The sequence below is a fragment of the Oncorhynchus clarkii genome, unplaced genomic scaffold, assembly GCF_045791955.1.
Source record: "Oncorhynchus clarkii lewisi isolate Uvic-CL-2024 unplaced genomic scaffold, UVic_Ocla_1.0 unplaced_contig_2975_pilon_pilon, whole genome shotgun sequence".
Taxonomy (NCBI): Eukaryota; Metazoa; Chordata; class Actinopteri; order Salmoniformes; family Salmonidae; genus Oncorhynchus; species Oncorhynchus clarkii.
In genome coordinates this window covers 110,625-126,095 of record NW_027257945.1, presented here as the reverse complement: position 1 = coordinate 126,095, position 15,471 = coordinate 110,625, and the positions used below count along the sequence as shown (strand labels likewise).

The 15,471-nt window shown below is 50.6% G+C and overlaps 1 protein-coding gene across 4 annotated transcripts in view; it reads left to right on the top strand.

The window, feature by feature from the left end:
* Positions 1-11,380, top strand: part of LOC139394152 (attractin-like) — a 251,525-nt gene extending 240,145 nt beyond the window's left edge. For 3 of the 4 annotated variants that reach the window (XM_071142189.1, XM_071142187.1, XM_071142186.1), the window contains exons 28-29: positions 7,714-7,828; positions 10,763-11,380. In XM_071142189.1, coding sequence (XP_070998290.1) covers positions 7,714-7,828; positions 10,763-10,887 — 240 coding nt within the window. In that variant the 3' untranslated portion in view covers positions 10,888-11,380. Of the gene's footprint in view, positions 1-7,713; positions 7,829-10,642 lie in introns of all 4 variants that reach the window. The other variant, XM_071142190.1, reaches the window with a different exon arrangement.
* Positions 11,381-15,471: the final 4,091 nt, after the last annotated feature.

Sequence of the window (15,471 nt, the reverse complement as noted above, 5' to 3'; positions counted from 1 at the left end):
AACTAGTGGTATGTAGAACTAGCGGTATATAGAACTAGCGGTATGTAGAACTAGCAGTATGTAGAACTAGCGGTATGTAGAACCACCGGTATGTAGAACTAGCGGTACAGTGGGGCAAAGAAAGTATTTAGTCAGCCACCAATTGTGCAAGTTATCCCACTTAAAAAGATGAGAGAGGCCTGTAATTTTCATCATAGGTACACTTCAACTATGACAGACAAAATGAGGAAACAAAATCCAGAAAATCACATTGTAGGATTTTTTATGAATTTATTTGCAAATTATGGTGGAAAATAAGTATTTGGTCACCTACAAACAAGCAAGATTTCTGGCACTCACAGACCTGTAACTTCTTTAAGAGGCTCCTCTGTCCTCCACTCGTTACCTGTATTAATGGTACCTGTTTGAACTTGTTATCAGTATAAAAGACATCTGTCCACAACCTCAAACAGTCACACTCCAAACTCCACTTTGGCCAAGACCAAAGAGCTGTCAAAGGACACCAGAAACAAAATTGTAGACCTGCACCAGGCTGGGAAGACTGAATCTGCAATAGGTAAGCAGCTTGGTTTGAAGAAATCAACTGTGGGAGCAATTATTAGGAAATGGAAGACATACAAGAACACTGATAATCTCCCTCGATCTGGGGCTCCACGCAAGATCTCACCCCGTGGGGTCAAAATGATCACAATAACGGTGAGCAAAGCCTACCATCAGTAACACACTACGCCGCCAGGGACTCAAATCCTGCAGTGCCAGACGTGTCCCCCTGCTTAAGCCAGTACATGTCCAGGCCTGTCTGAAGTTTGCTAGAGAGCATTTGGATGATCCAGAAGAAGATTGGGAGAATGTCATATGGTCAGATGAAACCAAAATATAACTTTTTGGTAAAAACTCAACTCGTATTTGGAGGACAAAGAATGCTGAGTTGCATCCAAAGAACACCATACCTACTGTGAAGCATGGGGGTGGAAACATCATGCTTTGGGGCTGTTTTTCTGCAAAGGGACCAGGACGACTGATCCGTGTAAAGGAAAGAATGAATGGGGCAATGTATCGTGAGATTGAGTGAAAACCTCCTTCCATCAGCAAGGGCATTGAAGATGAAACGTGGCTGGGTCTTTCAGCATGACAATGATCCCAAACACACCGCCCGGGCAACGAAGGAGTGGCTTCGTAAGAAGCATTTCAAGGTCCTGGAGTGGCCTAGCCAGTCTCCAGATCTCAACCCCATAGAAAATCTTTGGAGGGAGTTGAAAGTCCGTGTTGCCCAGCAACAGACCCAAAACATCACTGCTATAGAGGAGATCTGCATGGAGGAATGGGCCAAAATACCAGCAACAGTGTGTGAAAACCTTGTGCAGACTTACAGAAAATGTTTGACCTCTGTCATTGCCAACAAAGGGTATATAACAAAGTATTGAGATAAACTTTTGTTATTGACCAAATACTTATTTTCCACCATAATTTGCAAATAAATTCATAAAAAATCCTACAATGTGATTTTCTGGATTTTTTTTTCTCATTTTGTCTGTCATAGATGAAGTGTACCTATGATGAAAATTACAGGCCTCTCTCATCTTTTTAAGTGGGAGAACTTGCACAATTGGTGGCCGACTAAATACCTTTTTGCCCCACTGTATTATTAGTATTTCAACTAGCTGTAGGAATGGAAGATGGATGTGCCAGGTTTCTCCTGACAACCTAAAGGAAAGTTTCAGTCTGGATGAAAGGACAGCTTCAGAGAAGGAAGAGGAGAGAGGGAGGGAAGAGAGAGGGAGGGAAGAGAGAGGGAGGGAAGAGAGGGAGGGAAGAGAAAGGAGAGAGGGAGGAGAGATGGAGGGAAGAGAGAGGGAGGAGAGAGAGGGAGGGAAGAGAGGGAGATGAGGAGAGGAGAGATTGGGGGAGGGAAGAGAGGGAGGGAAGAGAGATGGAGGAGGATAAATGTGTAAAATGGGTCAGAATATGAATATGATTACTGTCTTTCTCTGTGTGTTCTCACTCGGAAAGAGGTGTGTGTGTGTTCTCCGTGTCACTTCCTCCCTAGTTAGGTGTGTGTGTTCTCTCTGTTTAAGAGAGTGTGTGAGTGAGTGTGTGTGTGTGTGTGTGTGTGTGTGTGTGTGTGTGTGTGTGTGTGTGTGTGTGTGTGTGTGAGTGTGTGAGTGTGTGAGTGTGTGAGTGTGTGAGTGAGTGAGTGAGTGAGTGAGTGATGCCATTGCCCATTTAGCTGTCCAGCTCAGGAGCCATTTCCCTCAGATCACACAGATCCACAACGAATTAGAAAAGAAAACCACATTTTGATAAACTCCCATATCTACTGGGTGAAATACCACAGTGTGCATCACAGCAGCAAGATTAGTGACCTGTTGCCACAAGAAAAGGGCAACCAGTGAAGAACAAACACCATTGTAAATACAACCCATATTTATTTATTTTCCCTTGTGTTCTTTAACTATTTGCACATCATTACAACACTGTAATATAGACAGAATATGACATTTGAAATGTCTTTTGGAAGTCTGACTGTTCATTTTTCTTTATTTCACTTTTATTTATTATTTATTTCACTTGCTCTGGCAATGTAAACACATGTTTACCATGTCAATGAAGCCACTTAAATGGAATTGAATTGATAGCGATAGAGAGGGGGCTGGAGAGAGGGATAGAGGGGGGATAGAGAGAGGGGTAGAGATGGGGATAGAGAGGGGGTTATAGAGAGGGATAGAGAGAGGGATAGAGAGAGGGGATAGAGAGGGGGATAGAGAGAGGGATAGAGAGGGGGATAGAGAGAGGGGTAGAGATGGGGATAGAGAGAGGGATAGAGAGAGGGATATAGAGAGAGGGCTAGAGAGGGGGGTAGAGAAAGGGGTAGAGAAAGGGGTAGAGAGAGGGATAGAGAGAGGGGTAGAGAGAGGGGTAGAGAGAGGGATAGAGAGGGGGTAGAGAGGGATATAGAGAGGGATAGAGAGAGGGATATAGAACAGAGCAAACTAGAATGCTATTTGGCCCTAAACAGAGAGTACACAGTGGCAGAATACCTGACCACTGTAACTGACCCAAAGTTAAGGAAATCTTTGACTATGTACAGACTCAGTGAGCATAGCCTTGCTCTCCCTGTCTCTGTCTGTCTGCCTGCCTCTCTCCCTGTCTGTCTGCCCATCTCTCTCCATGTCTGTCTCTCCCTCCCCCTGTCGGTCGGTCTGTCTGCCTGTCTCTCTCTCCATGTCTGTCTGCCCATCCCTGTCTCTCCCTGTTAACTTCTTATAACTGAAAACGTATAGGCCTACTGTCATTAATGTATAGCCTACTGTCATTAACAAAAACCTACTGTCATTAACATATAGCCTACTCACATTAACATATACAGTGCCTTGCGAAAGTATTCGGCCCCCTTGAACTTTGCGACCTTTTGCCACATTTCAGGCTTCAAACATAAAGATATAAAACTGTATTTTTTTGTGAAGAATCAACAACAAGTGGGACACAATCATGAAGTGGAACTACATTTATTGGATATTTCAAACTTTTTTAACAAATCAAAAACTGAAAAATTGGGCGTGTACCCTACTGTCATTAACGTATAAAAAATATATATATAATAATAATGTGACAAATAAATGAGATGTATAAATCAGTATAAAACCATTATAACACCAGGTGCTCTGTTGGGTCCTTTGGTAAAACAAATAGCCTGATCAAGTGAGGTACTAGGGGGCAGAATTTTCACGTTCACTTTTTAAACGGGATATTTTGTCAGTACAAGATGTTAGAATATGCATATAATTGACAGCTTTGGATAGAAAACACTCTAACGTTTACGAAACTGTAAAGATATTGTCTGTGAGTAAAACAGAACTGATGTTGCAGGCGAAAGCCTGAGAAAAATCCAATCTGGAAGTGCCCCAGGTTTTGAAAGCCCTGCGTTCCAATGAGTCCCTATTGAGCAGTGAATGGGCTATAAACCAGATTACGCTTTCTCCGTATTCCCCAAGGTGTCTACAGTATTGTGACGTAGTTTTACGCATTTATGTTGAAGAATAGCCGTAGGCGGCCACATTGCGTAAGTGGTCACATGGTGGCTCCGAGAGAGATTCTAGCGTAAAATACAGAGGTAGCCATTACTCCAATCGGTCCTAATGAAAAATGAATTGTCCCGATGGATATATTATCGAATAGATATTAGAAAAACACTTTGAGGATTGATTATAAACAACGTTTGCCATGTTTCTGTCGATATTATGGAGCTAATTTTTTATATTTTTCACCGTTTTCGTGACTGTAATTTCCGGTCGATTTGAAGAACAAACGGGGTTATTTCGCCTACAAAAATAATATTTTCGGAAAAAATGAACTTTGGCTATCTACCTGGGAGTCTCGTGAGTGAAAACATCTGAAGCTCATCAAAGGTAAACAATTTAATTTGATTGCTTTTCTGATTTTCGTGACATGGTTGCCTGCTGCTAGCAAGGCATAATGCTATCGATACATTTACAAATGCTTGTCTAGCGTTGGCTGTAAAGCATATTTTGAAAATCTGAGATGACAGGGTGATTAACAAAAGGCTAAGCTGTGTCTCAGTATATTTCATTTGTGATTTTCATGAATAGGAATATTTTCTAGGGATATTTATGTCCGTTGCGTTATGCTAATTATTGTCAGGCGATGATTACGCTCCCGCACGCGGGATGGGGAATATCAAGATTAAAGGATTAAGGTTCCTCCAGTTGTCCTCCAGTTGTCCTCCAGTTCTCCTCCAGTTCTCCTCCAGATCTCCTCCAGTTCTCCTCCAGTTCTCCTCCAGTTGTCTACCAGTTGTCCTCCAGTTGTCTACCAGTTGTCCTCCAGTTGTCCACCAGTTGTCCACCAGTTGTCTACCAGTTGTCCACCAGTTGTCCTCCAGTTGTCCTCCAGTTGTCCTCCAGTTGTCCTCCAGTTGTCCTCCAGTTGTCCACCAGTTGTCCACCAGTTGTCCTCCAGTTGTCCTCCAGTTGTCCACCAGTTCTCCTCCAGTTCTCCTCCAGTTCTCCTCCAGTTGTCTACCAGTTGTCCACCAGTTGTCCTCCAGTTGTCCACCAGTTGTCCACCAGTTGTCCACCAGTTGTCCTCCAGTTGTCCTCCAGTTGTCTACCAGTTGTCCTCCAGTTGTCCACCAGTTGTCTACCAGTTGTCCTCCAGTTGTCCTCCAGTTGTCCTCCAGTTGTCCACCGGTTGTCCACCGGTTGTCCACCAGTTGTCCACCAGTTGTCCTCCAGTTGTCCTCCAGTTGTCCTCCAGTTGTCTACCAGTTGTCCTCCAGTTGTCCACCAGTTGTCCACCAGTTGTCTACCAGTTGTCCACCAGTTGTCCTCCAGTTGTCCTCCAGTTGTCCTCCAGTTCTCCAGTTGTCCTCCAGTTGTCCTCCAGTTGTCCTCCAGTTGTCTACCAGTTGTCCCCCAGTTGTCCTCCAGTTGTCTACCAGTTGTCCTTCAGTTGTCCACCAGTTGTCCTCCAGTTGTCCTCCAGTTGTCCACCAGTTGTCCACCAGTTGTTCTCCAGTTGTCCACCAGTTGTTCTCCAGTTGTCCTCCAGTTGTCTACCAGTTGTCTACCAGTTGTCTACCAGTTGACTACCAGTTGTCCTCCAGTTGTCCACCAGTTGTCCTCCAGTTGTCTACCAGTTGTCTACCAGTTGTCCTCCAGTTCTCCTCCAGTTGTCCCCCAGTTGTCCTCCTGTTGTCTACCAGTTGTCCACCAGTTGTCTACCAGTTGTCCACCAGTTGTCCTCCAGTTGTCCACCAGTTGTCCACCAGTTGTCCTCCAGTTGTCCTCCAGTTGTCCACCAGTTGTCCTCCAGTTGTCCTCCAGTTGTCTACCAGTTGTCCTCCAGTTCTCCTCCAGTTGTCCTCCAGTTGTCCTCCAGTTGTCCACAAGTTGTCCACCAGTTGTCTACCAGTTGTCTACCAGTTGTCCACAAGTTGTCCTCCAGTTGTCCAACAGTTGTCCACCCCAGGGCGGCTGTGTCTGCTGTGGTGGACAACTGTCATTAACGTATAGCCTACTTGTTTGATGGATTGGATGCGTGGGTGACTAGCTGTAGACTAGTTGTCTAGTGATATTGGTGTCTAGTGATATTGGTGTCTAGTTCTCTAGTGATATTGGTGTCTAGTGATGTTGGTGTCTAGTGATGTTGGTGTCTAGTGATATTGGTGTCCATTGATGTTGGGGTCTAGTGATGTTGGTGTCTAGTGATGTTGGTGTCTAGTGATGTTGGGGTCTAGTGATATTGGTGTCTAGTGATGTTGGGGTCTAGTGATATTGGTGTCTAGTGATATTGGTGTCTAGTGATATTGGTGTCTATTGATATCGGTATCTAGCGATGTCGGTGTCTAGCGATGTCGGTGTCTAGCGATGTCGGTGTCTAGCGATGTCGGTGTCTAGCGATGTCGGTGTCTAGCGATATTGGTAGCTAATAGCTAATATAAATGGTCTACTATGGTCTACTACTTCTGGCCACTGATGGAGAACAACACCTGTAGGTCTACCCACCTGAACAACACCTGTAGGCCTACCCACCTGAACAACACCTGTAGGCCTACCCACCTGAACAACACCTGTAGGCCTACCCACCTGAACAACACCTGTAGGCCTACCCACCTGAACAACACCTGTAGGCCTACCCACCTGAACAACACCTGTAGGCCTACCCACCTGAACAACACCTGTAGGTCTACCCACCTGAACAACACCTGTAGGTCTACCCACCTGAACAACACCTGTAGCGCTACCCACCTTAAACTCACCTGTAGGTCTGCCCACCTGAACAACAGCTGACTGACAAAAGCAAACAATAATACATCAACGGATAAATCTAATGCGTTGGAATAAAGGCAATCAAACAAATGTTGAAGTGTGGAAGTACAAAGCAAAATGTATAGGTAAAGGAGCTTAGCTGAGAGTGGACAGCCCCGCCACATAGAAATAAATGGTTTAAACCATGACACAAACGTGGGGGTGTTCGTTTTATTTGGACGATTTTACTGTCGTATTTACCACTACATTTTAAACAAATAGGAGAATGGTTAAATGAGCGTAATGTAGAGACCCCCTACCCTTTTGTTAGGGGAGCTAACGTCTCATTTAGGGGAGCTAACGTCTCATTTAGGGGAGCTAACGTCTCATTTAGGGGAGCTAACGTCTCATTTAGGGGAGCTAACGTCTCATTTAGGAGAGCTAACGTCTCATTTAGGAGAGCTAACGTCTCATTTAGGGGAGCTAATGGGGGAGCTAACATCTCATTTAGGGGAGCTAACGTCTCATTTAGGGGAGCTAACGTCTCATTTAGGGTAGCTAACGTCTCATTTAGGGGAGCTAACGTCTCATTTAGGGGAGCTAACTTCTCATTTAGGGGAGCTAACATCTCATTTAGGGGAGCTAACGTCTCATTTAGGGGAGCTAACGTCTCATTTAGGGGAGCTAATGGGGGAGCTAACATCTCATTTAGGGGAGCTAACGTCTCATTTAGGGGAGCTAACGTCTCATTTAGGGTAGCTAACGTCTCATTTAGGGGAGCTAACGTCTCATTTAGGGGAGCTAACTTCTCATTTAGGGGAGCTAACATCTCATTTAGGGGAGCTAACATCTCATTTAGGGGAGCTAACGTCTCAGTCAGTGGATTTTAGCTCCCCCTGCCTCCCCCGTAATTCACACCCTGCTCTAACATCTCTCTCCTGTCCAGACGGTGCCCAAGCCCATCGCCCTGGAGCCGTGTTTTGGGAACAAGGCTGCTGTCCTCTCCATCTTTGTCCGTTTACCCAGAGGCACCGGGGGCATCCCCCCGCCCGGTCAGTCTGGTAAGATACAGGAATACCCTCCTTCTGTTTATGTTTTCTATGTCTGTCTGTCTGTCTGTCTGTCTTTACCCCAGTCTCTCCTCAATCTCTCCCCCAGTCTCTCCCCAATCTCTCCCCCAGTCTCCCCCCAGTCTCCCCCCAGTCTCCCCCCAGTCTCTCCCCAGTCTCCTCCCAGTCTCCCCCCAGTCTCTCTCTTCTCTCCCCCAGTCTCTCCCCAGTCTCCCCCCAGTCTCTCCCCAGTCTCTCCCCAGTCTCTCCCCCAGTCTCCCCCCAGTCTCCCCCCAGTCTCCCCCCAGTCTCTCCCCAGTCTCTCCCCAGTCTCTCCCCCAGTCTCCCCCCAGTCTCCCCCCAGTCTCTCCCCAGTCTCCTCCCAGTCTCCCCCCAGTCTCTCCCCAGTCTCTCTCTTCTCTCCCCCAGTCTCTCCCCAGTCTCTCCCCCAGTCTCTCCCCCAGTCTCTCCCCAGTCTCTCCCCAGTCTTTCCCCAGTCTTTCCCCAGTCTCCCCCCAGTCTCTCCCTCCAGTCTCTCCCGTCTCTCCCTCCAGTCTCTCCCGTCTCTCCCAGTCTCTCCCAGTCTCTCCCAGTCTCTCCCAGTTTCTCCAAGCCTCTCCCCAGTCTCTCCCGTCTCTCCCCAGTCTCTCCCGTCTCTCCCAGTCTCTCCCAGTCTCTCCCGTCTCTCCCAGTCTCTCCTGTCTCTCCCTCCAGTCTCTCCCAGTCTCTCCCGTCTCTCCCCAGTCTCTCCCAGTCTCTCCCAGCCTCTCCCCAGTCTCTCCCGTCTCTTCCCAGTCTCTCCCGTCTCTCCCCAGTCTCTCCCGTCTCTCCCCAGTCTCTCCCCAGTCTCTCCCAGTCTCTCCCAGTCTCTCCCGTCTCTCCCCAGTCTCTCCCGTCTCGCCCAGTCTCTCCCGTCTCTCCCAGTCTCCCCCAGCCTCTCCCCAGTCTCTCCGCTTTATCTCCCCAGCAAACACACACACACCCCCCAGCGACACACACACCTCCCCCAGCGACACACACACCTCCCCCAGCGACACACACACCTCCTGTAGACACACACACCTCCTGTAGACACACACACCTCCTCTAGACACACACACCTCCCCCAGCGACACACACCTCCCCCAGCGACACACACCTCCCCCAGCGACACACACACCTCCTCTAGACACACACACCTCCCCCAGCGACACACACACCTTCTCTAGACACACACACCTCCCCCAGCGACACACACACCTTCTCTAGACACACACATCTCCCCCAGTGACACACACACCTCCTCTAGACACACACACCTCCTCTAGACACACACACACCTGCCCCAGCGACACACACACACCTCCCCCAGCGACACACACACCTCCCCCAGAGACACACACACCTCCCCCAGAGACACACACACACCTCCCCCGTGTAGATAGCGTAGGTCTATAGCATAATGGTAATCATGTATTTGAATGGTAAATCTTTATTAAATATCTGGGTAAGATGCTACATCCTACGCTACGTAGGCCTATCTACAATACAGGTGAATGAGTATTATTCAATAGGAGGGTATCCATGCGTTCAGAGCTGGTTTTGGATGATTCACAGTCTGTTTCTCTTCCATTTGGGATGTATTTGATGGTACTGATCAACATCATTTGCATAGAAGAAGCAATCTCTTATTTTATATAATTATACGCTGTCTTTAATGTCTTCATTCATGATGCATGAGCCACTTTGCTATGCGCTTTGCACACACAGGAAGTTTGGTTGGTGGAGGTTGCCACGAGGCAGAGATATTTTCCTCCAGTATCTCTGCTTGAGAGATGATGATGAAGTGAATGAATCAAGTTCTTGGTGACAATCAACTTTGAAATCAGCATATTTTTGCCTCATCACAAACAAAGTACTGTTAACGTCAGCTAGCTAGGAAAGTTAGCCTACATAGCTGGAAGCTACCGCTGTCATCTTGTAAAACATTGTTTTGTGAACATTAATGAACCGTTTCAACATTTCTTAATGCCATTTATTGAAGACTTCTGGGCAGTCGAACATGATGCAGCCCAGACTCCCAGAGGTCCTCGTCAACAGTTACTGGAACAGACAGGAGAAACGCTGACAGACTTGATCCTCTCAATTAGTAGACGACGTGAGACACATTTGACAGAAGTACCGAAAGTAACAAAAATCCTAGTACCGAACATTTTTTTCCGTATCTAACAAGTTAATCTATACCGTACAGCGCTAATCCTTCTTGTTCACTTCTGCAAATGGCTGCCATCTTCTAAATTAAAGTGCCACTAGCCACCACTGTATCCTAAGGCCCATATTGGTTTATGATGAACATATTTGTCCTAAGACATCACTTCCTGTTTGCTAATAAAAAAAATATTTTTCACCTTTTATTTAACTAGGCAAGTCAGTTAAGAACAAATTCTTGTTTTCAATGACGGCCTAGGAACAGTGGGTTAACTGCCTGTTCAGGGGCAGAACGACAGATTTGTACCTTGTCAGCTCGGGGATTCGGTTACTAGTCCAACGCTCTAACCAGTAGACGACCTGTCTAACGGTGGCCAGTACCCTAACAGATCTGTTACTAACCTGTCTGTCTGTCTGTCTGTCTGTCTGTCTAACGGTGGCCAGTACCCTAACAGATATTTTACTAGTCTGTCTGTCTGTCTGTCTGTCTGTCTGTCTGTCTGTCTGTCTGTCTGTCTGTCTAATGGTGGCCAATGCCCTAGACATGTCCCAGCAGATAGATGTGTCTTAGTTACACCATATCCTGTTACTTATACATCACTTCCTGTTACTAATACATCACTTCCTGTCTCTGTGTAGGTCTAACGGTGGCCTCGGCCCTGGTGGATGTGTCTCAGCAGATGTGTCTTGGTTACACCATATCCTGTTACTTATACATCACTTCCTGTTACTAATTCATCACTTCCTGTCTCTGTGTAGGTCTAACGGTGGCCTCGGCCCTGGTGGATGTGTCTCAGCAGATGTGTCTTGGTTACAAGGAGAAGTCATGTGGTCTGAGGAACAGGAAGCAACACCCCTCTGCACAGCCCTCCACCTGTATCTGACCACACCCCCTCCCTGCCCCTGGACCCCACCCTGCTCCACCCTAACCCCTCCACCTGTATCTGACCACACCCCCTCCCACGGTCCTGGACACCACCCTGCTCCACCCTAACCCCTTCCCCTGTATCTGACCACACCCCCTGCCACGGTCCTGGACCCCACCCTGCTCCACCCTAACCCCTCCCTCTGCCCCAGAGACTACACCCCCTCCCACGGTCCTGGACCCCACCCTGCTCCACCCTAACCCCTTCCCCCACCCCAGAGACTATAACCCCGAACTGAAGGAAGAGAAGGAGGGAGAAAAGGGGGAGAGGACAGTCACCCTCCTAAAGGCTTCCCAGTTGACACCTGGTGCACCACAGCACCTCGTCAGAAGAGAGGGACCACGGCTTCATTGCTGCTCGAGGAGAGGTGTTGTTGTCTGTCTGGTGTCCACCCGGGTGTAACTGGTGATGTTAACAGTCTCCTGTTAGAATCTGTCCTAGGGTCAGGTTTTCTTCTTCTGGTGAGACCACACAGCTGCTCTGGTTCTCCTCTCCTTTCTATGCCCCCCCTCTCCACTTCTGCCCTCTCCATTCCTCCCCTCTCCTCCCCTTGTCTTCCCCTCTCTACCTCCTCTCTCCCCTTTCTACCCCCTGTCTCCCCTTCTCTCCCCTTTCTACCCCCTGTCTCCCCTTCTCTACCCCTGTCTACCCCCTGTCTCCTCTTCTCTACCCCGTCTCCCCTCTCTACCCTCTCTCTACCCCTCTCTACCTCCTTCTCTAACCCTCTCTACCCCCTGTCTCCCCTTCTCTACCCCTCTCTACCCCCTGTCTCCCCTCTCTACCTCCTTCTCTACCGTCTCCTCTTCTCTACCCTTCTCTACCCCCTCTCTCCTCTCTACCCCATCTCCCCTCTCTACCCTCTCTCTACCCCCTGCCTCCCCTCTCTAACTCCTTCTATACCCCTCTACCCCCTGCCTCCCCTCTCTACCCCTCTCCACCCCTCTCTACCCCCTGCCTCCCCTCTCTACCCCTCTCTACCCTCTGCCTCCCCTCTCTACCCCCTTCTCTACCCCTCTCTACCCCCTGCCTCCCCTCTCTACCCCCTTCTCTACCCCTCTCTACCCCCTGCCTCCCCTCTCTACCCCTCTCCACCCCTCTCTACCCCCTGACTCCCCTCTCTACCCCTCTCTACCCCCTGCCTCCCCTCTCTACCCCTCTCCACCCCTCTCTACCCCCTGCCTCCCCTCTCTACCCCTCTCTACCCCCTTCTCTACCCCTCTCTACCCCCTGCATCCCCTCTCTACCCCTCTCTACCTCTCTCTACCCCATGCCTCCCCTCTCTACCCCTCTCCACCCCTCTTTACCCCTGCCTCCCCTCTCTACCCCCTGCCTCCCCCCTCTACCCCCTTCTCTACCTCTCTCTACCCCCTGCCTCCCCTCTCTACCTCTCTCTACCCCCTGCCTCCCCTCTCTACCCCCTGCCTCCCCTCTCTACCCCCTGCCTCCCCTCTCTTCCCCCTGCCTCCCCTCTCTACCCCCTTCTCTACCCCTCTCTACCCCCTGCCTCCCCTCTCTACCCCCTTCTATACCCCTCTCTACCCCCTGCCTCCCCTCTCTACCTCTCTCTACCCCCTGCCTCCCCTCTCTACCCCCTGCCTCCCCTCTCTACCCCCTGCCTCCCCTCTCTTCCCCCTGCCTCCCCTCTCTACCCCCTTCTCTACCCCTCTCTACCCCCTGCCTCCCCTCTCTACCCCCTTCTATACCCCTCTCTACCCCCTGCCTCCCCTCTCTACCCCTCTCTACCCCCTGCCTCCCCTCTCTACCCCCTTCTCTACCCCTCTCTACCCCCTGCCTCCCCTTTCTACCCCTCTCTACCCCCTGCCTCCCCTCTCAACCCCCTTCTATACCCCTCTCTACCCCCTGCCTCCCCTCTCTACCCCCTTCTCTACCCCTCTCTACCCCCTGCCTCCCCTCTCTACCCCTCTCTACCTCCTTCTCTACCCCCTGCGTCCCCTCTCTACCCCTCTCTACCTCCTTCTCTACCCCCTGCGTCCCATCTCTACCCCTCTCTACCTCCTTCTCTACCCCTCTCTACCCCCTGCCTCCCCTCTCTACCCCTCTCTACCTCCTTCTCTACCCCTCTACCCCTCTCTACCTCCCTCTCTACCCCCTGCCTCCCCTCTCTACCCCCTGCCTCCCCTCTCTATCCCCTGCCTCCCCTCTCTACCCCTCTCTACCTCCTTCTCTACCCCTCTACCCCTCTCTACCTCCCTCTCTACCTCCTTCTCTACCCCTCTCTACCCTGCCCTCTCTACCTCCTTCTCTACCCCTCTCTACCCCCTGCCTCCCCTCTCTACCCCCTGCCTCCCCTCTCTACCCCCTGCCTCCCCTCTCTACCCCTCTCCTCCCTCAGCTCACTGCTCTCTGCCTCTCCTCTGTTACCCATTCAGGTTGAAAACACTGTTTCCTAACAAATATCTCCTGTCTGAGGCTTTAACAAAGCTTTAAAAAAAAACATCACCTTCCTGTGTAGCCTCCTCTGGAAGCCTCCTCTGGCCTCTAACCCGTCCTCAAACAAAACAACTCCTTCCTGTATAACTTCCTGTTGCCTCCTAGCCTCTAACAGGCAGTATAAGTATATCTAACAGGCAGTATAACAGCAGCAGATCTCCCTCTATACCTCGCTGGGACAGACAGGCTGGGGGACATTTACATGTCTATGACCTCTATTATGGGATGAGTGTCTCCGTGACCTCTATGATGGGATGAGTGTCTCCGTGACCTCTATGATGGGATGATGAGTGTCTCCGTGACCTGCAGACCAAAGCTTCATACAGTAAATGACACCACAGATAGAGAAGCAGGCAGGGGGTCCAGCTAGTTTTGGGACACAGCATTGCACCATATTCCTGCTTCATGCAAGCCTCCAGTATCCTGCCCTCTACCTGGGATGGCAGCAGAGCTCTCCTCCTCTCCTCTCCTCTCCTCTCCTCTCCTCTCCTCTCCTCTCCTCTCCTCTCCTCTCCTCTCCTCTCCTCTCCTCTCCTCTCCTCTCCTCTCCTCCTCAGCCTCCAGTATCCTGCCCTCTACCTGGCATAGCAGCAGAGCTCTCCTCCTCTCCTCTCCTCCTCTCCTCTCCTCTCCTCCTCAGCCTCCAGTATCCTGCCCTCTACCTGGGATAGCAGCAGAGCTCTCCTCCTCTCCTCTCCTCCCCTCCTCAGCATCCAGTATCCTGCCCTCTACCTGGGATAGCAGCAGAGCTCTCCTCCTCTCCTCTTCTCCCCTCCTCTCCTCCTCTTCTCCTTTCCTCCTCTCCTCTCCTCTCCTCCTCTCCTCTCCTCCTCAGCCTCCAGTATCCTGCCCTCTACCTGGGATGGCACCAGAGCTCTCCTCCTCTCCTCCTCTCCTCTTCTCCTCTCCTCCTCAGCCTCCAGTATCCTGCCCTCTACCTGGGATAGCATTAGAGCTCTCCTCCTCTCCTCTTCTCCTCTGCTCCTCAGCCTCCAGTATCCTGCCCTCTACCTGGGATGGCACCAGAGCTCTCCTCCCCTCCTCAGCCTCCAGTATCCTGCCCTCTACCTGGGATGGCAGCAGAGCTCTCCTCTCCTCTCCTCTCCTCTCCTCTCCTCTCCTCTCCTCTCCTCCTCAGTCTCCAGTATCCTGCCCTCTACCTGGGATGGCACCAGAGCTCTCCTCCTCTCCTCTCCTCCTCTCCTCCTCGCCTTTCCTCCTCAGCCTCCAGTATCCTGCCCTCTACCTGGGATGGCACCAGAGCTCTTCTCGTCTCCTCTCCTCTCCTCTCCTCTCTCCTCCTCTCCTCCTCTCCTGCCCTCCTCAGCCTCCAGTATCCTGCCCTCTACCTGGGATGGCACCAGAGCTCTCCTCTTCTCCTCGACTCCTCTCCTGTCCTCTCCTCTCCTCTCCTCTCCTCCTCAGTCTCCAGTATCCTGCCCTCTACCTGGGATGGCAGCAGAGCTCTCCTCCTCTCCTCTCCTCCTCAGCCTCCAGTATCCTGCCCTCTACCTGGGATGGCACCAGAGCTCCTCTCCTCTCCTCTCCTCTCCTCCTCAGTCTCCAGTATCCTGCCCTCTACCTGGGATGGCACCAGAGCTCTCCTCCTCTCCTCTCCTCCTCTCCTCCTCGCCTCTCCTCCTCAGCCTCAAGTATCCTGCCCTCTACCTGGGATGGCACCAGAGCTCTCCTCGTCTCCTCCTCTCCTCTCCTCTATCCTCCTCTCCTCCTCTCCTGCCCTCCTCAGCCTCCAGTATCCTGCCCTCTACCTGGGATGGCACCAGAGCTCTCCTCTTCTCCTCGACTCCTCTCCTGTCCTCTCCTCTCCTCTCCTCTCCTCCTCAGTCTCCAGTATCCTGCCCTCTACCTGGGATAGCAGCAGAGCTCTCCTCCTCTCCTCTTTTCCCCTCCTCTCCTCCTCTTCTCCTTTCCTCCTCTCCTCTCCTCTCCTCCTCTCCTCTCCTCCTCAGCCTCCAGTATCCTGCCCTCTACCTGGGATGGCACCAGAGCTCTCCTCCTCTCCTCCTCTCCTCTTCTCCTCTCCTCCTCAGCCTCCAGTATCCTGCCCTCTACCTGGGATAGCATTAGAGC